The 23,511-nt window shown below is 43.4% G+C and overlaps 1 protein-coding gene across 1 annotated transcript; it reads right to left on the bottom strand.

The window, feature by feature from the left end:
- Positions 1-2,729: 2,729 nt before the first annotated feature.
- LOC100660809 (trypsin-like) lies at positions 2,730-23,205 on the bottom strand. Its single transcript, XM_064290359.1, has 4 exons — positions 23,120-23,205; positions 4,022-4,305; positions 3,390-3,526; positions 2,730-2,879 (listed from the first exon to the last, which is right to left on the bottom strand). Exons 1-4 carry the CDS (start codon positions 23,203-23,205, stop codon positions 2,730-2,732), a joined length of 657 nt encoding a protein of 218 aa, XP_064146429.1.
- Positions 23,206-23,511: the final 306 nt, after the last annotated feature.

Raw genomic sequence — 23,511 nt, 5'->3', positions numbered from 1 at the left:
GAACAACCTAGATGCCCATCAACAGATGAATAGATAAACTGTGGTACATACACACAATGGAGTATTATGCAACGCTAAAGAACAACGATGAATCTGTGAAGCATCTCATAACATGGATGCATCTGGAGGACATATGCTGAGTTTGATAAGTCAATCACAAAAGACAAATATTGTATAAGACCACTACTGTAAAAACTCATGAAAAGGCTTACATACAAAAAGAAACAATCTTCGATGGTTACGAGGGAGGGAAGGGATAGGGATGGAAAAACCCTTAATAGTCAATAGATAAGCAGTAACTTTGGTGAAGGGTAAGACAGCACACAATACTAGGGAAGCCAGCACAACCTGTACAAAGCAAGGCCATGGTAGCTCCATCCAAACTATCTGAGGGACAGAATGGCTGGGCTGAGGGCTATGGGGACAAGGGTCTTGGGGAACATCTAGTTCAATTGGCATGACAGTTTGTAAAGAAAGTGTTCTACATTCCACTTTGTTGAGTAGCATCTGAGCTCTGAAAAGTTTGTGAGCAGCTATCTAGGACACTTCACTGGTCTCACCCCTTTGGGAGCAAGGAAGAATGAAAAAAACTGAAGACACAAGGGAAAGATTAGTCCAAAGAACTAACAGACCACATCTACCTCGGCCTCCACCACAGTGACGCCAGTACAACTAGATGGTGCCCGGCAACCACCACTGACTGCTCTGACAGGGATCACAACAGAGGGTCCTGGATAGAGCTGGAAAAAAAAGTAGAACAAAATTCTACCTCAAAAAGACAGACCAGATTTCCTGGCCTGACAGAGACTGGAGAAACCCTGAGAGTATGGCCCCCGGACAGTCTTTCAGCTTAGTAATGAGGCCACTCCTGAGGTTCACCCTTCAGCCAAAGATTGAACAGACCCATGCAACAAAACAAAACTAAAGGGGGGCACCAGCCCTGGGGCAGGGACTGGAAGGTAGGAGGGAACAGGAAAGCTGGCAATAGGGAACCCAGGGTTGAGAAGGGAGTGTGTTAATACGTCGTGGTTCTATTAACCAACGTCATACAACAATTTGTGTACTGTTTGATGAAAAACTAGTTTGTTCTGTAGACCTTCATCTAAAGTTCAATTAAAAAAAGAATGCTCTATCAACAGATAGATAAGCAGCAGTTAGCTATAAAGTAAAACAATACCACACTTGAGTACTCTGGTCTTTTAAAAAATCATCTACATGAGACCAATGGTCATCAATTACCCTAAAGCTTAGATGAGAAGATTGAGGGGAGGTGAGACTATGTTAATGGGAATGAAGCAAATATACTGAAAATAATGAGAATGATGACAGAAGGTGAAGAATGTAATCAATGTCATTGAACAGTATGTGCAGAAATTGTCAAAAGGGAACCTGTTTTGCAGTGTACACTTCCACCAAAAATAGAATAAAATATTCCTCAGAAAATTAATTTAGGCCACACACAAATATAAAAGCAATTTTTTTTTTTTTTTAATAAGAACTAAGGAGGTAAGAGAAGGAAGGTCAGTTGGGTCCAAATATATGATTCTTGGCTACAAGGCTTGGGAAACTTGACTTGGTCCAAGCAACAGTGATAAAGCAGCAGTAAGGTTCAGGACTTCTGTGTGGAGATTTGCTGTCCAGAGTAACAAACCGACAGAGACTTGGGAATGGGTATCCGCGTCTTCCTCCTGAGATACTCCATCTTTCCCTTGTCACTGAGTCCTCAGACATATTCCACTCTGAAACCTACTCTGCCTTCTCCACACTCGGACCCCATATGTCCTTTCCCTTTTTCCATACCAGACCTGGCCAACTGTACCCAGGGTGAGGAACCTCTAGTGTTTCAATGGACTACATCGGGATTACATGTAGGGACTTCTACTGAAAACCTTGTTCCAGGGATCCATGGAACAAGAATGGCGTGGAGAGAGAGGGCCTGAGTTACTTGGAGAAGGGACACTATGGTGCACAAGTCGGACAGGGTGGAAGACACCAAATGCCACCTCTAAGACTTTCACTACTGCAGGGGAATGGGTCTCTCTTCTACAAACTTACGTGCACTTGTACATTTTAGTTTTTTTCTCCTTGTAGTTTAAATTTGTGCATAAGCAGGGGTGGGGTTTGGCGGTACAGGTGGTGAAGGGAGGACAGACTGTTTTCTGAGACCATGTGTGCTGTAATTTCAGAATCTTAGTTGGAAAATAAGATAATCTTGTGAGAACATAGATGTAAGTGGACACTTGGAGATGCAGGGAAAGCTATGATGTTTAAAGTTTCTCCATCTAGTGGTTTCTCTGGTCAGCGAGTTTCAAATGAATTAGAGAAAAAGAGAAGAGAAAGGTCACCTTGAATTTGGACTTCCAGCCTCCAAAACTACGAGAAAACAAATTCCTGTTTTTAAAGGCACCCACTTATGGTATTTCTGCTGTTGTAGTACTACACAGCTAAGAGAGTAGGTGATTAGTATACTCATATCTATTTGACTGAATGAATGACTATATAATCTTCATATTGTCTCTTAGCGTAATTTTTTAATTCTCTGTGCACCCTCTTACTTACTAGCCATCTCAAGAGAACATTCATAATATCAAGCAAGCACCACTCTCGGACAGAAGTGTGGTCTATGATGGAATGCTTTATTTAGATACTGTTTTCAGGCATGACAGGAAGGTGAGGTTGACTAGAGGGGAATGGGTCATGGAGAGGTACAGGTGGGCCCAGGGAGGTGTCTAGTTGGCAGCGATGGTCTGCTGAATCCAGCTCAGGTAGTTGTAGACCTTGGTGTAGACGCCGGGTTTGCCTTCCAGAGCACAGCCGTAGCCCCAGGAGACGATGCCCTGAAGTGTTCCATTGCAGACTATGGGGCCGCCAGAGTCACCCTGAGAAAGAGGGAAGAAACACTCAAGACCCTCAACTGGGCCCAGATGGGACAACTGCTCAGGACAACACTTCGTTAGGCTAGAACCATCTTCCCAGGCTACTGATGTCAGTGAAGCACCTTCTCTTCTCCTGGAAATCCAACCTTCAATGTCCGTGTTCTACCTCTATCCCTCCTCTTCTCCCCTTCTAGCTCCATCCCTTTCCACAGGTGCAGGCCTATGGGGCCAAGAAGAGCGAGGACTGGGGAGATTTAATGCCACCCAGCTATCCCTACTCTTTGCACAAGGGTTCCTTTCCACAATATACTCCTGCAAAATCCACTCTGACATACTGTTAGCCAAAAGTCTTCTGTGTATCTTTAGGGTTAATGGTTACCCTACCAAAAAAAGAAAATCTATAATTCATCCTATATCTATCCCTCACCCCTCATAATCAATCCTCTGTGTTCCAGAAAAAGGGAAATATGAGTGAGACTGAGCTGAGGAGAGAAGGAGGGCAAAGAAACAAACCTGGCAAGAGTCCTTGCCACCCTCCAGGAAGCCCAGACAAATCATGTTGCTGGTGATCTTGCCTGGGTAGGCACTGCGGCAGACACTGTCAGAGAGGATGGGGGCGTTCAGACACTGCAAGAGGTCTGGGTAGTTTGCTGTTGGCAAGAATGAAAATGGAAGGAGATTACCTACACAATTCCTGGAATTTCCTTCCCAATAGCTCCCCCTTCCTTCCCAACACTCCCACTCTTTCTCTCAGATTACCAATGGCTTCTAGTTTGGGAGAACAATGCTGTTCTGGAAGGCTCTAATCAGAAAAGTGTTCTCACTCTGACTTGAGCCTCAGTGAGCACAGGCCTTAAGTCTAGAAGCTTTATTCTCAAGCAGGTCTACACTGCAGGTAGTACCAAATCCCATAGCCTCTGTTCTGTTTACCTCCCCAGTGCCTAGTCCTCTCAACATTACTAAGTTGAATACCATGGCATCTTTATCATGGTTCATTTTGCTGTGTCTTCTGCATGATCCCAGTGAAGGGCTCTTCCTCATTTCCATTAATATATTCTAAGTCTCCATATGCCTCCAAACCTTGTGTTGAGTGGCAGCCTGAACTAAAAGACCCTCACTGTGCCTGCCTCCTCTAGGACTCTCACACAGGACAGTATAGTTCCAGGGCCACTTATTGCCACTGCTTAGGGTGTTGCCCCAGGCGGAGATGAGGCATTGGGTGCCGACGGCAGCCACAGACCTTGGCAGAGAGACTGTGGCCACACGAGAGTTGATGCTAGCTGCAGAGCTCAGTTTAATCAGCAAGATGTCATTAGCATAGGTGCCTGAATTGTAATTGGGGTGGCGGATGATCTTGGCCGCATTAATGAACTGCTCATTACCCTCAAGGACCTCAATGTTGTGTTCTCCCAGATGCACCTGAATTCGGCTGGGTTAAAGGATTAAAAGTTTCCTAAGTATCCAACTTGATGTCTCCTCATCCTCCAACTACCCTCATCATGACCACAAACACAAACACCAGCCCTTTGAGTGTTCACTCACACAGGTGATTGTGTACTCCAGGTAGATCTGTGGGACATGGTGAGGTGAGACTAGTCCTTAGGTAATTGTCACCACAAGCACAAACTCACAGCCTCCATCTTGTTAGATTAGACTAGATACAAATGACCCAGAAAAAAAATTGGCAGAGGAAAGGGCATTGGTGGTTGATTACCACCTTCCTTTCTCCTCTATGGAATTACTGATTATTGTTGGGAGATGAGACAAGAGTGAGAGGTAAGAAAAAACTTTGGAGATGAAAGGGCACTGGTGGTTGATCAGCACCTTCTCTTTCTCCTCTGTTGGAGTACCGATTATGGTAGGGAGATGAGGCAGGAGTCCGAGGTGAGAGAGAATATTAAGGGGACAGAAGAAATCATGCTTATTTTTAATGTAACACTGGAAAGTTCATGTACTTTATTAGCCCCACATGCCATTTTCTTTTGGCTGAGCTGTAATGACTAAGACTACTTCCTGATTCATATTCCCAAGCTCTTTCTAGGGAGACTACCCCACCCACCTCTCCTCCTCCATACGCCCTCAGGTCATTAGTCTTGTCATTTGGGAGTACATCAAGAGAACTCTGAGGGCCCCTCTCAGTGGGCAATTTCTTCCCCACAGCATATAATGCCTGGGGGAATAGTGGGTATCTTAGAAGATGGATGCTTCACCTTTCATGTCTGACTCTATAGGGCTCCCTGGCTTTGTTAAGGCTGGGAGATGCACAGATCTTCAATCGCAGGGGCATTGGTATTAGCACTTACGACTTGTAGCAGTGAGCTGCAGATAACACCCACTGGTCATTGATGAGGGCACCGCCACAGAAGTGATAGCCTGAGTTCAAGGACACCTAGTAGGGGAGGGAATTCTTCTGGCAGGTGTAGCCCCCAACAATCTTGTCATCATCATCAGTGGTGGAAGCAACTGACAGAGAAAGTTGGGAACGATTTGTTAGACCTATCCTTCTTGGAATTTCTACTCCCCTAAATGTTCTTACAGAGTAGTAAGAAAAAAAGCAGTCAATGTTTTCTTGTCCCACATAATCAGTAAATGGTGGTTTTCACATAATTTATTATTATTTCATAATTTATTCAAGATCTTTAACATGCACCCTACTTATACCATTATGATAAAGTATTGTATTTTCAATTTGTGCCTTGAGTTTGGTAAATAGGCTGATCTCTCCACATGTACCATACACACACACACACACACACACACACGGATCAGAAAATGCTTACATCACAACCTGAGTGTATAAAGAACACTTTTATCGCAGAGCCCTGCTCAGCAGCCCCGCAAAGAGGTCTTCAATAAAGCTTTGCATTATCATGGGGTGTTTGTTTTTGGTGGTTGGCATGTGATCGCCCCACAAGACAAGGATAAGGAGGGGCTTAGAGTTACCTGAGATAGTTCTGACCTGATCTGAAATGGGAGTTCTGCCCTTTTGTCCCCCAAATTTCTCTTCTTGTTTTTAGCCTAAAGGTTTCGCAAAGGCATTTCACAAAACATTATCCAGTCCCTCTCCACAGCCTTTCCCCTTATTCCAATTATCTTTATAACATTCTTCAATTAATCTAACATTGTGAATATTGGCCCTCTAATTCATCAAAATTCCTGCAGAGCCAAAAGTTTGTGATTATTTTTATGAGCCCTACTGTTCAAGTATTTTAACATAATTTTAACGTATAAGTTCCCAGATGTCTAGACAGATGTAGTGAAATTCTGCTTGCCCAAATTGTGAAAATTTAGTGTTCAGTTTTTGTGGTATAAAATTTAGTAATCTAAAAATAGAACTAGCCCTTTTCTATTTATTTCATGATTGAAAAACGTATAATCTCACACCAGAGAGTTCACAGGCTAAAATGTTATAAACACAAGCCATAGCTTTTATTCATAAAAAATACAATGTCTCTGCCTCCTAAGGTTCCTTTCATCAAGGCCTTTACGGAGAGACCTGGGCTTTGATACTAATAGACTCTTCAAGGAGCACAAGATTAGTTTTAATTACTGGTGCAAACGGTGAAGCACTTGACTACCAATTGAAAGGTTGGCAGTTCAATTCCACCCAGAGGCATCTGGTGATCTCATTCCAAAAAACCAGCCATTGAAAACCCAATGGGACAAGTTCTAACTGACACACATGGGTAGGCCACGATGGGCATTGACTCAATGGTAAATACATATGCTCGAAGTTCAGAGCTAGTACTGTCTTTTTATGCGTCCACCCTGGTCATTCCTGCTCACCATCATCTTCCTGACCTGTAGCACTTGTACCCAACAAGTGAGATTTAAGAACCTATAAGTTTAGGATTTAAGAACCTATAAGTTTACTGCTGTTCCAACATGCTAGGCTTCTTGACTACAGAAACTATGTTTAATACTCATTGTTGTATTCCAGAGCACAAACTTAAACACATGGTAGACACCTGTGAGAGACACCCACTGATTCATTACAAGAAACTCACCAGCAGTTTCCAGGAGAGTGAGGAAGATTAAGGCCTTCATGGTTCTTCACTGGATCTGGGAAGGGGAATAGGCTAAAGAAGTCTCCTCCACAGCTATTTATACTTCCTAATTGGCCATTACTATCCTTAGTCAGAGGTGCTGGAAATGTGATTTCACTGGAAACTCAAAAATCCAAATTTAGAATTCAAATCTTTGTCAGGTGGAGAATAATTCAGCATCACACGTAATCAACAACTCTTGTCCACTTTTCCAGAAGGTTATGGGAATGCAAGTAATGAGCCCACCTGTTGGAAACTATTCCCAACAAGAGGAAAGTAAGTTGGAGTAAGGTCACAGGACGCAGCTACAGGTGTCCTGAGTCCCAAACAAAAATCTTAGGTACTTGGTTCTCCTGGCTGTGAATGTCCATCTGAACCACTACCTTGAAACTTGCACTCTTGATCTGTAATGAATATTGTGACTTGGTGGCAACCAGTCTTTGATGATTTTAATACTTTGTGATTGTGGTAACTCAGTTCTTGTATATCTGTCTTAGCTTTCTAATGCTGCTATAACAGAAATACCACAAGTGGATGGCTTTAACAAAGAGAAATTTATTTTCTCATAGTCTAGTAAACTAGAAGGCCAAATTCAGGGCGTCACCTCCAGGTGAAGACTTTCTGTCTCTGTCAGCTTTGGAGGAAGTTCCTTCTCATCAATCTTCCACTGGACTAGGAGCTTTTCTGCACAGGCACCCCAGGTCTAAAGGATCTGCTCTGCTCCTGGTGCTGCTGTCTTGGTGGTATGAGGTGCCCCACTCTTTGCTTACTTCCCTTACCTTTTCTCTCTTGTAAGATAAAAGCTGATGCAGACCTCACCCCAGAGAAACTCCCTTTACATTGGATCAGAGATGTGACCTGAGCAAAAGTTACATCCTACCCTAATCCTCTTTAACATAATCTAACCTTGCTTTATTAACCACAGGCAGAGATTAAGATTTATAACACATAGGGAAATTATGCCAATCACAAAAAGGAGGACAACCACATAATACTGGGAATCATGGCCTAACCAAGTTGACACATATTTTTTGGGGACACAATTCAATCCAAGACAACATCCATGTGTATTTTTCATTACCTATAGGAACAACTTGTTCCCCTGAGAAGAGGAAAAATGTTTTGATTGGAAACTACGAGAGATCAAAAGAGGAGAGTGAAAAAACGATAATAATGTGTAAAAAAATTTTTTTTTAATTTTTTTTTTTATATAGAGCTTACCATGTGACAGGGATATTCTAAACCCTCTGCCAACAGTAACTTAGTAATCCCCCTAACAACCCTACAAACTAGTTGCCATCAAGTCAGCTCAAACTTAAGGTGACCTCACATGTGTCAGAGTAGAACTGTGCTCCACAGGGTTTTCCATGGCTGATTTTTCAGAAAAAAAAAAATCTCCAGGCCTTTCTTCCATGATGCCTCTGGGTAGATTTGAACCATCAACCTTTCTTTTAGTAGCCAAGCACTTAGCCATTTGCACCAAGTGACCTCAACAGCCCTGCAAGATACCTAATATTACCCTCATTTTGCAGATGATAAACCTGAGTGCCATAAAGCATAAAGAACTTAGCCAAAATCGCACAGCAAGTACATGGTAGGGTCAAGATTCCAACTCAGGAAATCTGGCTTCAGTGTCTGTGTTCCTAATCCTATGCAACATTGCCCTGACTAGTTCATAACCATCTAGTGACCAAGGTAATATAGAACTCTTGAACGAAGATGATAACCTGTGAAACATATAGTGTGTTTTCTTTCAGGCACTGTGCTAATAGGTTTACTTGCACCACCTCATTCTATCCTCACAACAACCCTCTAAGCACTGTGGCTTTATCCTCACCATATTAGGAATGGGGAATGTGAGTCTTAGATCAAGAGTTTTGCTCAAAGTTTCGTAGCTATTGACAAAAAGATGGAAACAACCCAGGTGCCCATCAACAGATGAATGGATAAACAAATTATGGTATATTCACACAATGGAATACTACACAACGGTAAAGAACAATGATGAATCCACAAAACATCTCATAACATGGGTGAATCTGGAAGGCATTATGCTGAGTGAAATTAATCAGTTGCAAAAGGACAAATATTGTATGAGACCACTATTATAAGAACTCAAGAAAAGGTTTAAACACAGAAGAAAACATTCTTTGGTGGTTATGAGGGTGGGAAGGGAGAGAGAGGGGTATTAATTAACTAGATAGTAGACAAGAATCGTCTTAGGTGAAGGGAAGGACAACACATAATACAGGGGAAGTCAGCACAACTGGGCTAAACCAAAAGCTAAGAAGTTTCCTGAATACAGCCAAACACTTCAAGGTACAGAGTAGTAGGGGTGGGGGCCTGGGGACTGTGGTTTGACGGGACATCTAGGTCAATTGGTATAACAAAGTTTATTAAGAAAATATTATGCATCCCACTTTGGAGAGTGGCTTCTGGGGCCTTAAAAGCTAGCGAGAGGCCATATTGAAAAAAAAAAAAAAAACCCATTGCCATCGAGTTGATTGCTACTCACAGCAACCCTACAGGACAGAGTAGAACCGCCCTATATGGTTTCTGAGGAGCACCTGGTGGATTCGAACTGCTGATCTTTTGGTTAGCTGCCGAACTCTTAACCACTACCCCACCAGAGTTTATGAGCGTCCATATAAGACACATCAATTTGTCCCAACCCACCTGAAGCAAAGGAGAATGAAGAATACCAAAGGCGCAAGGAAAATATTAGCCCAACAGACAGAAACAGCCACATAAATCAGAGACTCCGTCAGCCTGAGACCAGAAGAACTAGATGGTGCCCGGCTACCACCAATGAGTGCCCCGACAGGTAACACAACAGAGAGTCCCTGATGGAGCAGGAGAAAAGTGGGGTTCAGAACTCAAATTCCAGTAAAAAGACCAGACTTAATGGTCTGACTGAGACTGGAGGAAGAGCAGACAACATGGCCCTGGACTCTCTGCTAACCCAGAACTGAAACCATTCCTGAAGCCAACTCTCGAAACAAAGATTAGACTGGGTTATAAGACATAAAGTTACTCGTGAAGAGTGTGCTTCTTAGTTCAAGTATATACATGAGACTAAATGGTCAGCCGCTGTCTGGAGGAGAGATGAGAAGGCAGAAAGGGACAGGAGCTGGTTGATTGGGCACAGGAAATTCGAGGTAGAAAGGAGGAGTGCAATGTAACATTATAGAGAGAGCAAGTAGGGTCACATAACAATGTGTGCATAAATTTTTTTTATGAGAAACTAACTTGAGCTGTAAACTTTCACTTAAAGCACAATAAAGTAATAATAATAAAATTAAAAGTTCTATAGCTGTTGAGTAATCAGTCCAAGGTTCAAATTCAAGCAGCAAGCAACATGACTTCAGAGTCCATGCCTCGACTGTGATACCACAATACACCACCAGGGAAAGAATTTGAACGCTGCCAAACTTAGGGCTGACTCCAAAGACCATATGGGATTCTGGAGGATACAAGGAATGGGTTCCTAGAGCAGGACTCATCAGAATGGAACATGGCAGCAATAACCAGAATGAGTGAATCTCAGTGAGAACTAGCTTCTGGGTCAGTACGGCATAGTCAATATGAGTCACAGCCATCTCTATGGTACCTAACAACAAAACCAACATCAGCACCTACACAATATACCTGAAATGCCCTGCCAGCATACCATTTCTGCTTTAGCAAATTATCACTCTTGAAGTAGCTTCTATTTCCTTTACTTTTGAAATTTTGCTTCTATGAAGATGATTTACTGTAAGGTGGAGCTTCTTAACCTCAGCACTATTGACATTTGGGACCAGATAATTTTTTGTTTTGGGGGAAATGTACTGTGCACTGTGGGTGTTAGTCAGTATCCCTGGCTTCTAGATGCCAGTAGTACTCCCTGCCATCAAGTTGTGATGACAAAAAATGTCTCCAGACATTGCCAAATATTCCTTGGGGTACAAAATTGCCCCCAGTTGAGAACAACTGCTCTAAGGAGAACGATGGGCAAAGGGGCTGTACTTCTAAGGCTATAACCATAAGAAAGTGTCTTGAGCTTCAGGACAATATGGGCCCTCAATAGCTGCTGAATGAATGGCACTCAAGGCACAGAACTGCCACTCATGGATCTGTAAGAATCAGAAAATGTTGAGCACAGCCAGGCCAGGGCCCAGAACGAGAGGGGAGAATCCTTGTCCTCTTCCATTATCTTCCAGTGTGAACACACATCCACCCATGAGGTACTGGGAGTTCTAAGATTCTGTCTCACCCTGCACTCCCCCAGAACGTCATCAGACCTCCCGTCTTTAGCGGGAAAGACAGCATCTTGCAGCTTTTCCCAATCATTGGCTTATACGCTGCAGTGTCATAGAGAGCTCCTTCTGGGACCCCTTGCGATTTGTCACATGAACCCCTTCTTCCAGCAAGGGAAAAGAGCCAGGCCTGCCAGATAAGGGGTATTATCTAGGGTTGATTGCAATTTCCCAAATAAACACCTAGAAATGAAGGAACATCGGCCTATCTCGCTGTGGTACGATGACCCTTCAGTCATCTGAAGCAGCAGTGAGGATGTGGGAACAATGCCCAGCCATGGTTTCCAGACTTCAGTTATTCCCATACAACTCTCACTCTTTTTCTCTGCAAACCACTTAGCACAGAGCCTGTAATGTGGTTACATTTTTTAAAAATAATTTTTATTGTGCTTTAAGTGAAAGTTTACAAATCAAGTCAGTCTCTCACGTAAACACTTATATACACCTTGCTATACACTCCCAATTACTTTCCCCCTAATGAGACAGCCGGCTCCCTTCCTCCACTCTCTCTTTTAGTGTCCATCTTGCCAGCTTCTAACCCCCTCTACAATCCCATCTCCCCTCCAGGCAGCAAATGCCAACTTAGTCTCAAGCGTCCACCTGATCCAAGTAGCTCACTCCTCACCAGCATCCCTCTCCAACCCATTGTCCAGTCCAATCGATGTCTGATGAGTTGGCTTCGGGAATGGTTCTTGTCCTGGGCCGACAGAAGGTCTGGGGGCCATGACCACCGGGGTCCTTCTAGTCTCAGTCAGACCATTAAGTCTGGCCTTTTTATGAGAATTTGGGGTCTTCATCCCACTGTTCTCCTGCTCCCTCAGGGGTTCTCTGTTGTGTTCCCTGTCAGGGCAGTCATCAGTTGTGGCCAGTCACCATCTATTTCTGTTTTTCTTCATTCTCCTTTGATCCAGTGGGTTGAGACTAATTCATGCATCTTAGATGGCTGCTTGTTAGCATTTAAGACCCCAGATGCCACTCTTCAAAGTGGGATGCAGAATGTTTTCTTAATAGATTTTATTATGCCAATTGACTTAGATGTCCCCAGAAACCATGGTCCCAAACCCCTGCCCCTGCTACACTGGCCTTCAAAGCATTCAGTTTATTCTGGAAACTTCTTTGCTTTTGGTTTAGTCCAGTTGTGCTGACCTCTTCTGTATTGAGTGTTGTCCTTTCCTTCACCTAAAGTAGTTCTTATCTACTATCTAATTAGTAAATACCCCTCTCCCACCCTCCCTCCCTCGCCCCTCTTGTAACCACAAAAGAATGTTTTCTTCTCAGTTTAAACTATTTCTCAAGAGCTTATAATAGTGGTCTTATTCAATATTTGTCCTTTTGCAACTGACTAATTTCACTCAGCATAATGCCTTCCAGTTTCCTCCATGTTATGAAATGTTTCACAGATTCCTCCCTGTTCTTTATCGATGCGTAGTATTCCCTTGTGTGAATATACCATAATTTATTTATCCATTCATCCATTGATGGGCACCTTGCTTGCTTCCTTCTTTTTGCTATTGTAAACAGTGCTGCAATAAACATGAGTGTGCATGTATCTGTTTGTGTAAAGGCTCTTATTTCTCTAGGATATATTCCAAGGAGTGGGATTGCTGGGTCATATGGTAGTTCTATTTCAAGCTTTTTAAGAAAGTGCCAAATTGATTTCCAAAGTGGTCGTACCATTTTACATTCCCACCAGCAGTGTAGAAGTGTTCCAATCTCTCCACAGCCTCTCCAACATTTATTATTTTGTGTTTTTTGGATTAATGCCAGCCTTGTTGGAGTGAGATGGAATCTCATTGTAGTTTTGATTTGCATTTCTCTAATGGCTAATGATTGAGAGCGTTTCCTCATGTATCTGATAGCCACCTGAATGTCTTCTTTAGTGAAGTGCCTGTTCATATCCTTTGCCCATTTTTTAATTGGGTTGTTGTGTTTTTGTGGTTGAGTTTTAGCAGAGTCATGTAGATTTCAGAGATCAGGCACTGGTCGGAGATGTTGTAGCTGAAAATTTTTTCCCAGTCTGTAGGTGGTCTTCTTATTCTTTTGGTGAAGTCTTTAGATGAGTATAGGTGTTTGATTTTTAGGAGCTCCCAGTTATCTGGTTTCTCTTTGGCATTTTTAGTAATGTTTTGTATTCTGTTTATGCCATGTATTAGGGCTCCTATTGTTGTCCCTATTTTTTCTTCCATGGTCTTTATTGTTTTAGACCATATTTAGGTCTTTGATCCATTTGGAGTTAGTTTTTGTGCATGATGTGAGGTATGGGTCTTGTTTCATTTTTTTGCCCATGGATATCCAGTTATGCCAGCAACTTTTGTTAAAAAGACTATCTTTTCCCCAATTTACTGACACTGGGCCTTTGTCAAATATCAGCTGCTCATATGTGGATGGATTTATATCTGGGTTCTCAATTCTGTTCCATTGGTCTATGTGTCTGTTGTTGTACCAGTACCAGGTGTTTTGACTGCTGTGGCGGTATAATAGGCTCTAAAATCAGGTAGAGTGAGGCCTCTCACTTTGTTCTTCTTTTTCAGAATGCTTTACTTATCTGGGGCTTCTTTCCCTTCCATACGAAGTTGTTGATTTGTTTCTCCATCTCACTAAAAAAATGTCATTGGAATTTGGATCGAAATTACATCGTATGTATAGATGGCTTTTGGTAGAATAGACATTTTTACAATGTTAAGTCTTCCTACCCTTGAGGAAGGTATGTTTTTCCACTTATGTAGTTCCCTTTTGCTATCTTGCAGCAGTACCTTGTAGTTTTATTTGTATAGGTCTTTTACATCACTGGTTAGATTTATTCCTAAGTATTTTATCTTCTTGGGGACTACCGTGAATGGTATCGATTTGGTGATTTCCTCTTTGAAGTTCTTTTTGTTGCTGTAGAGGAATCCAACTGATTTTTGTATGTTTATCTTGTAACCTGATACTCTGCTGAACTCTTCTAGTAGTTTCAGTAGTTTCCTTGAGGATTCCTTAAGGTTTTCTGTGTATAAGATCATGTTGTCTGCAAATAGAGATAATTTTACTTCTTCCTTGACATTCTTGGTGCACTTTATTTCTTTGTTTAGCCTAATTGCTCTGACTAGGACCTCCAGTGCAACGTCGAATAAGAGCAGCGATAAAGGGCATCCTTGTCTGGTTCCCGTTCTCAAGGGAAATGCTTTCAGACTCTCTCCATTTAGGATGATGTTAGCTGTTGGCTTTGTATAAATGGCCTTTATTATGTTGAGGAATTTTCCTTCTATTCCTATTTTGCTGAGTGTTTTTATCATTAATGGATGTTGGACTTTTTCAAATTCTTTTTCTGCATCAATTGATGAAATCGTGTGGTTCTTGTCTTTTGTTTTATTTATATGGTAGATTACATTAATTGTATTTAGTCCCTCTTTTTTGATTATTGTCATCTTTTACATAATGACATCAATGATTCCCTGTTTTGAGCTTTTTTAAAAATTAATATTATTTTGTTTTTGTGATTTCCCTGTCTGAGTTGATATCAGCATGTTTTGTTCTGTGACCTTGCGTTGTGTTGGTATCCAATATTATTGATTTTCTGACCAAAAAATTTCCCTTAGTAATTCTTGTAACTTCGGTTTGGTTTTTGCAAATTCTCTAAGCTTCTGTTTATCTGTAAATGTCTTAATTTCACCTTCATATTTGAGAGAGAGTTTTGCTGGATATATGATCCTTGGCTGGCAGTTTTTCTCCTTCAGTGCTCTATATATGTCATCCCATTGCCTTCTTGCCTGCATGGTTTCTGCCGAGTTGTCCAAGGTATTCTTACTGATTCTCCTTTGTATGTGGCTTTTCATTTATCCCTGGCTGCTTTTAAAACTTTCTCTTTATTTATGGTTTTGGTAAGTTTGATGATAATATGTCTTGGTGATTTTCTTTTGGGATATATCTCGTATGGGGTTTGATGAGCATCTTGGATAGATATCCTTTCATCTTTCACAATGCCAGGGAAGTTTTCTGCCAACAGATCTTCAACTATTCTGTCTGTATTTTCTGTTATCCCTCCCTGTTCTGGGACTCCAAACACACGTAAGTTATTCTTCTTGATAGAGTCCCACATGATTCTTAGGGTTTCTTCATTGTTTTTTTTTTTTTATTAACTTTTATTGAGCTTCAGGTGAACGTTTACAAATCAAGTCAGTCTGTCACATATAAGTTATATACATCTTACTTTGTAGTCCCACTTGCTCTCCCCCTAATGAGTCAGCCTTTCCAGTCTCTCCTTTCATGACATCTTCATTTTTTAAAAAATAATTTTTATTGTGCTTTAAGTGAAAGTTTACAAATCAAGTCAGTCTGTCACATGTTAGCTTATATACACCTTACTCTATACTCCCACTTACTCTCCCCCTAATGAGTCTGCCCTCTCCCTCCTTCCAGTCTCTCCTTTTGTGACGATTTTGCCAGTTTCTAACCCTCTCTACCCTCCTATCTCCCCTCCAGACAGGAGATGCCAATACAGCCTCAAGTGTCCACCTGATACAAGTAGCTCACTCTTCATCAGCATCTCTCTCCAACTCATTGTCCAGTCCCTTCCATGTCTGATGAGTTGTCTTCAGGAATGGTTCCTGTCCTGGGCCAACAGAAGGTTTGGGGACCATGACCGCCAGGATTCCTCTAGTCTCAGTCAGACCAATAAGTCTGGTCTTTTTATGAGAATTTGGGGTCTGCATCCCACTGTTCTCCTGCTCCCTCGGGGGTTCTCTGTTGTTCTTCTTTTTAAAAAAATTCTTTTATCTGATTTTTCTTCAACTATATTGGCATCATTTGCCTTAACCTCCAACTCCCCCACTCTGCATTCCAATTCCTCGATTCTGCTCCTCTGACTTCCTACTGAGTTGTCTAATTCTGTAATTTTACTGTTAATATTTTGAATTTCTGAATGCTGTCTTTCCATGGATTCTTGCATCTTATCAAATTTTTCACTATGTTCTTGAATAATCTTTTTGATTTCTTCAACTGCCTTATCTGTGTGTTCCTTGGCTTTTTCTGTAGATTGCCTTTTTTCATTTTTGAGGTCATCCCTGATGTCTTGAAGCATTCTGTATATTAGTTTTTTATATTTTACATCTGGCAATTCCGGGGATGTATCTTCATCTGGGAAAGGTTTTGATTCTTTGATTTGGTGGTTTGCGGAAGCAATCATGGCCTGCTTCTTTATGTGATTTGATATTGACTGCTGTCTCCGACCCATCTATAAGATATTGTAATGATTTATTTTATATTTGCTCACTGAGTCTTATCTTCTTGGTTTTTTTGTTTGTTTCAATACACCCAGGTGGCCTACTAGATTGTGCTATCTTGATTGTTGTAGCCTTTGAATCACTTATGTCCTTTTATCAGCTGGTTTGAGCTGTTACCAGGTGTATGAGCCTATGAGTCCATTCACTATTCTTGAATAGAATCAGCTCAGGTGTCCTGATAGTGGGTCACTTAGTGTGTGGTGTAGGCTCTCACCTATTAACTTAGAGGAGTAGTGGTGGTGGTTGTATGCTCCAGTTTCTAGTTGTGGCAGGGGGTCACACTCTGAGGAGCGCAGGATGCTGACAGCCTTCTGCCAAGTGCCAGTGAGGTAGGAGTGTGTCTATTCTCTACAGCACTCTGGTGGGTGGGCTCTGCAGCTGTACCTTAGGCACCCAATGTTTGTACCTCTAAAGATTGGTAGGCATCACTATCCTCAGACCCCTTTAGCAGTTGGCTAGGTGGTGTGGATGGAGCCTCAGCCCTCAGTTCCCTGCTGTGGATCAGTGAGGGGTCTGTTTAATAGGTAGAGAGGTATCTGACCTCCAAAACTTGCCTTTCCACTGCTCCGCTAAAACAATTACAGTCAGATCACTATCAGAATTGCCTTTGCATTATAATAGCCACCTAGTTCCCTGTAGGTGTGAAAGCCAAAGATTGTGGATCTCTTATGTCTGGATGGAGCTAGTTCTGTATTGTTATCTCAGTTTAGGGAAGTCACGGAAGGATTTCTCCCCTGATTGTTAATTGCTGCTTCTCTCGGTCCAGGAGAGTAGGTTAGAAAAGAAAAGAAAAAAACCCACAGAGCACTTCACTCTCTGGCCCAGGGAATTCCAATGTTAACGAAGCCAGCTAGAGGAGGGATCAGATAGATAAGAGAGAGTAGCACAGGAAGATAGACAAAGTTACTTATCTTGTTTGGTGAGGGCTGTTTTATCTGAGATTCCAGAGGGGTGTGTAACCTGTGTGCCCTGGCTGGGTAGCTGCTGAGATTGCCCCAGAGGGTTAGGCTGCGTCCTGTGCTTGCCCTGTCTCAGGAAGCTGTGATCAACCCTGCCACGCTTAGCCCAAAGCCCAGCACCAAGGTCTCCTGGTTGGGACTCTGTGCTCCAGGCTCTGAAACCAGTCGCTGCTTCCCTGTGGTTTCTCATTCACCTGTCAGCCTCCTCAGTGTGCAGCCTGCGCGTTCTGGCTGGGTCCCTGCTGAGGTTATTCCAGGGGTTAGGGCTGTGTTCCGTGCTTGCCCCAGCTCAGTAAGTTATGATCAGTGCCACCATTCTGGCACCAAGGAACCGCAAGGGCTCAAGGCTGTGGCACAGCGCACCAGCTCCGGAATTGGTCGCTGCTTCAGCGCATGGCTTTTTGCTCCCCGTCACTCAGGTCAACTCCTCAGGTCTGTGTTTGATGATCAAGGTTCGTAGATTGTCATGTATATATTTGATTCACTTGTTTTTTCGAGTCTTTGTTGCAAGAGGGATCAGCAGACGCTTCTACCTAGTCAGCCATCTTGGTCCTGCCTGTGGTTACATTTTGATTATAGACTTCCTTAGTTTCTTCTTAAGCAATAACATTTCTACTCCATCTTTTAATGACTTTTTATCTAATGGACATTAAAATGAACCCACGCTATTTGAATAAAAATGTTCACCTGTGTACTGCTTATTATTGTGTTGAAGACTGCTAGTGATACACGCACTACACTTGGGGAAACATGGTGCTCCGCATTTTGTCTAAATACCAAAACCAAACCCAGTGCCGTCGAGTCGATTCTGACTCATATCAACCCTATAGGACAGAGTAGAACTGCCCCATAGAGTTTCCAAGGAGTGCCTGGACGATTCGAACTGCCGACACTTTGGTTAGCAGCTGTAGTAGCACTTAACCACTATGCCGCCAGGGTTTCCTTTGTCTAAATGGGGGTGGGGAAGCCAAGGATTGCTGATGGTGGTGGCTCTGGTGGTTGCCTGTAGCTGGAAGAAGAATGAAGCAGAGCCCATTTGGACACTAGGAGAAAGTGACTAGGAGAATACTCCCTGTTGAAGAGGCCAGTTGAAGACAGGATGGGTGTAAGGAGTCTCTGTATGTATGTATGCTTTCTTGTCATTTACACAAAGTGGATGAACAAATCTGAAGGAGATACCCTTGCATTATTGTGTGGGAGCTTAGATCTACAAGCTACCTTTCACTTCTGAGATACTATGAACCTTTCTGTTTGAACCTAGAGAATTGTGTTGGGAGCTCCCAGACTCAATAATCTTGTCTGCATTTGATGTGTCCAAAATTTCTGTTCTCAATAATGTCAGTAAATTCTCATTTATAACCAATTCTCAATATGCTACAGAGTGTGTGTGGGCAGGCATCCCCTTCCTCAGTTCTGCCTCTTCTGGTAATATGAACCATGGATTATGAGGAATGGGTTTACTTGGGCCCAGCAGAGTGAGTTGCTACCTATAGGTTGTTTCCTAACTTCAAGCCCAAAGTTGTCCAAGGCAAGTGTCTGTGTTTAATTAATCTGCATTTGTCACATCTCCGTCCCATGCACATGGTGTAGTGGCCTTGGACCACTGTTTAACTACATACCCTGACTGGGGGCTGATTGGGTTCCAGCAAATATATTGACATTTGTCTTGGCAGGAGCAAGAGTTGCCAGCCTCTCTTGGCAATTCCCTGCTCTTTTTCTGAACTAATCAGTAGACCCTTAATCATGCCTTTGTCTACCTTGGGCTCCCCAAGCATATTTTGTGGTTTGATAGGACTCAATTCCTAGCCCAGCTCTAGGACATTCTCTCATGAATCCAAATGTAGTTACCCACAGAAAAGTGTGGGGCAGTAGGACAAGTGGACACAATCTTTGATCCATACGTCAGAGTATTGTTCAGCTGCCAACAGAACTAACTGGTCGCTGTAAGACTTTGCTTCACCTTGCTATGTCTTCCTGTTTGCAGTCAGATGCCACTTCTTCCACAAGATTAGATGGTGGAGAATAATCAACAAAAGAAAAATTAAGTTTTATCACAGAAGCTGACAGGTATGAATACGTGAAACCACAGCTGTCAGAACGTATGTGGATGCCACCATGAAATAATTTGGAACTAGTCACCATTGAAGACAATGAGCTAGTGCGGGATTTATGGAGAGAAAAAAAAAAACCTTCTGTTGAACAGGAAGCAAAGGAAATGAAGAAGAGAAACAGAAATGGAGATGGAGGTGGAGATGAATATGAGAGTCAAAATGGTGTCCCCCAAGTGTAGAAGTATGAGAAACATATAGAGAAACAAGTTACAAAACATACTCCAGATTAATTTTTAATGAAGACTATTTTCTGTCAAATAGAGCTACTTCTCCTAGCACAGTGTTGAGCACTTAAAAGGAACTCAGGAAAACATGTTATTATTATTATTTTTGGTGATCGTCTCTAAATTCCATCATCCCAACTCCCTTGTCATCTTTCTTTTATGGGATACATTTCCTAAATTAAAATAAATTGATATCCTAAGAGGAATATTTTTCAGTTCAGAAATATTTTTCTATTGTAATTTTGGAAACTGCAGTTTGGGGAGTAGAAAAAGGAAACACATGGGCATCCTGAGTTCCACTCTAGGAAATCGCATATGTCCTGTGGGACATAGGAAGTGAGCAAACCACCCACCAACACTGTGTCCTCGGAGCACTAGGTCCTGGCTGCTCTCTATCTCCTCTTCTGTTGAGTGATAGTTATTTGAGTAGAGGTATTTAGTGAGCATAGTAGAGACACAGGTTCACTAAGAGCAAGTCACATCAAATTAGCCCCATTTCTTTTGGGAAAGTTTACTAGATTGAGGAAAAGGGGCACTGGTGGTGTGACAGTTCAGCACCCAACTGCTAACCTAAAGCTTGGTGTTTTGAACTCACCCAGGATTCCATGGGAGAAAGACCTGGCCATTTGCTCCTGTAAAGATTACAGCCTAGAAAACTCCATGGGGCAGTTCTGCTCTGTCATGTGGGGTGACTGCAAGTTGGAATCGACTTGACAGCACCCAGCAACAACAACAATTAGGTTGAGGAAATAGGAGAAAACATGGAACCCAGCATACCTTGGTTTCAGCAAAGTCCCTGGCAATGCCTCCATGATAGCTTTGGTGTTAAGCGAGGATGCAGGCCATTGGTGCAGAGTCACAGCTGATGAACAAGCAGTCTCCAAGTGCTGGCTTAGAACCAATGAGAAAATAGTGAGGAACCCCTGACAATCTCGTCTGAAAACCACTACCGCCAGCTGTTACCAAGTCAGCGATCCCGTGTGTGTCAGAGCAGAACTGGGCTCCACAGGGTTTTCAGTGGCTGAGTTTTGGGAAGTGGGTCACCCGAACTTTCTTCTGAGGTGCCTTTGGGTGGACTCGAACTTCCAGCCTTTCAATTAGTAACTGAGCGAATTAAACATTTGCACCACCCAGGGACTCCAATTTGAGAACACAGAAGGTCAAATATACAGTTTGCTAACGACCCAGAGCTGAGAGGAATCCTGGAGCCACAGGTGACTAAATCAAGGCACAGGAGAAATCACTTCCCATGTGAAAACCTGCTGGACTGTGCTAGTAGCTCTCCAACCCTCCCAGACACGGGAGCGCTGACACCAGACTCAGTCCTGACTCAGGGCTCAGGGAGGTGCTATCCCTGGCCTTTCAGGGGACCCAGCCCAGCCACTCTGCATCAACCCTTGCTGGCCATCCTACTGGGCTCCTTTCTCTTCTCTGCCCAAGCATCCCAGCCCTTGTCATGTTCCTTGTGACCAAGTCCTCACCAGACACTCCATTTCCAGTAAATTGGTGTTCTTCTGTCCCCTGATTTTTGAGTTAATACCCACTTGGTGTCCCAATTCCTTAGAGACAGTGTTCAGTCTTGCTCCTGGCAGTCCCTGGGACCAAACCGTCAAACCCTAAGCCCAAGTTGGGGTCCCTGGGTGGAGCAAATGTTAACTTACTTGGCTGCTAACTGAAAAGTTGGAGGTTTCAGTCCACCCAGAGGCACTTTAGAAGAAAGTCCTGGTGATCTCCTGAAAAATCAGCCATTGAAAACCCTATGGAGCACAGTTGTACTCTGACGCGTGTGGGGTTTCCATGAGTCGGAGTCCACTCGACAAAAACTGCTACTGGTAAACGCAAGTTACTACTCTCTGTTCCCCTGACAGATCTTTTCCTGGGCCTCCCCAGTCTTGCGATTGACTTCCCTGTGGGTTCATCTGCCTGTCGTAACTGCTTCCTACTGCCCATTTCTCAGTTAAACAGCTGTGGCCAAAAGGAGCTCTGTCTACAGGAGGGGAACCTACCTGGTGAGAGGGATGGAGACCCTGTCACTCAGAGTTGGCTAGAGAGGATGAGCCCGGAGAAGAGACCCCAAGGAGATGTGGTTGTTAACATCAAGTATCTGAAGCACTGCCTGCCAGAAAACACAGTTACGTAACAAAGCTCTGAAGACAGGGCTGGGACTGTTATGGATTGAATTGTGTTCCCCCAAAATATATGCTGGAATTCTAACTTCTGTAAATAGTACCCTCTTTTTTTCTTTTGTTATATTAACAAGGCCGTTCCAGTGTAGGGTGGTTCCTAAGCCTAATCACTTATGAGTTATAAAAACAGTGGATTAGACACAGAGACACACACATAAGAAGAGGAGACAGACAATGGAGACAGACGCACCTACGAGGATTGCTGGAAGCTTCTAGAAGGTGAAATAGACAAGAAAGGACCTTCCCTTGCAGCTACAATCTGAATTTGGACTTGTAGCCTCCAGAGCTGTGAGACGATACATTTCTGTTCTTTAAAGCCACCTCTTGTGGTATTTGTGTTACAGGCAGCCCTTCTACAAGGCATGGCTGGACAGAAGAGCCATAAAGTCCTTTTATAATTTCAAGAGAGGCTTTGATGCTCTTTGTTCTGTCTTGATGTTTATTACTCAAAAAGTTTACTCTTTCGTGTAAACAAGTGTATTTTGGTGTTTGAGATGCCATGACATGGTTGCCCATGGGGAAGGCTGAAAAAATTGGCAATGCCCTGACCAGGCACTGCAGTCCTCAAGGCCACAGGCTAAGCTAAGCAGGGCACCCAAGGAAGCCAGATCTTCTCTGGGCCACAGGCTCTCCCACCCTGGGGGCAAAGCATCAGAGGAGGTAGATGGGAGTGCAGGGGGATTGGTTACTAGCAGGCCCATATCTGAAGCCTCACCCAGCTCCTTGAGAAGGTTCTGAATGGGATCTGCTAGGACCTCATTGAGTGAAAGACATCTAAGCCTTTCCCCAAAGCCTGGACACATTTGAAGGATAGAGACACAAGTTTGAGTAAGCGTGTTTTATTCACTATGGGAGAGGTTTGAGCCCCTCCAAGGGGAGGCAGAGTCAAGGTAGGTTCCACCCCAGAACCTGGACCTGGGACGGAGGGAGGGAGCCTCAGTTGGCCACCATGGTGTTCTGGATCCATTTAACATGGTTGCAGACCTTGGTGTAGATGTCAGGCATGCTTTTGAGGGCACAGCCTGTGACCCAGGAGACAATGCCCTGAAGTGCCCTACCGCATACCACAGGCCCACTGAGTCTCTCTGAGGGAGGAGAAGGTCAGAGTTGTGCCGTCCCTGAGCAGAGGGGAGCCCTGAATGCAGCAGGCACACTCACCTGGCAGCTTCCTTGCCACCTCCAGGAAACTCAGGCAGATCATGCTGGCCTTGATCAGGCGGGGTAGACTTGGCGGCAGATGCCATCAGGGAGCACGGGGGCCTCCAGGCACTACAGGGAGGTGGGGAGCCTGGCTCCAGCCCTTTTTCTCTCTCACCTCCATATTCGGTGGGGAATCCCACTCCTCAGCAGAGGACACGGTGATAGTTGTCATCCACACACGCTGAGTGACACCCCTTCCACAAAGATGGACTTCTTCACGTCTCCCAGTGCCCCTTTCCTCCAAACTCCCCAGAGGGGCCATGTGCCCCCAGGGGCAGAAACAAGCCAGTTGCTGTGGAATTGACCCACACTCATGGTGGCCCCATGTGTGTCAGAGTAGAACTGGGCTC

The sequence above is a fragment of the Loxodonta africana genome, chromosome 8, assembly GCF_030014295.1.
Source record: "Loxodonta africana isolate mLoxAfr1 chromosome 8, mLoxAfr1.hap2, whole genome shotgun sequence".
Lineage (NCBI taxonomy): Eukaryota > Metazoa > Chordata > Mammalia > Proboscidea > Elephantidae > Loxodonta > Loxodonta africana.
The sequence above is the reverse complement of the archived record's forward strand: the minus strand, read 5'-3'. Positions and strand labels throughout refer to the sequence as shown.

Bases quoted from the DNA above. Each gene is read 5' to 3' on its own strand.
- LOC100660809 (XM_064290359.1), bottom strand. From the start codon at position 23,205: ATGGCATCTGCCGCCAAGTCTACCCCGCCTGATCAAGGCCAGCATGAT. The intron at 4,306-23,119 runs GTGAGTGTGCCT...CCTTTAACCCAG, and splicing joins GGTGGCAAGGAAGCTGCCAG to CCGAATTCAGGTGCATCTGG. The intron at 3,527-4,021 runs GTGAGAGTCCTA...TCTTGCCAACAG, and splicing joins CTGGAACTATACTGTCCTGT to CAAACTACCCAGACCTCTTG.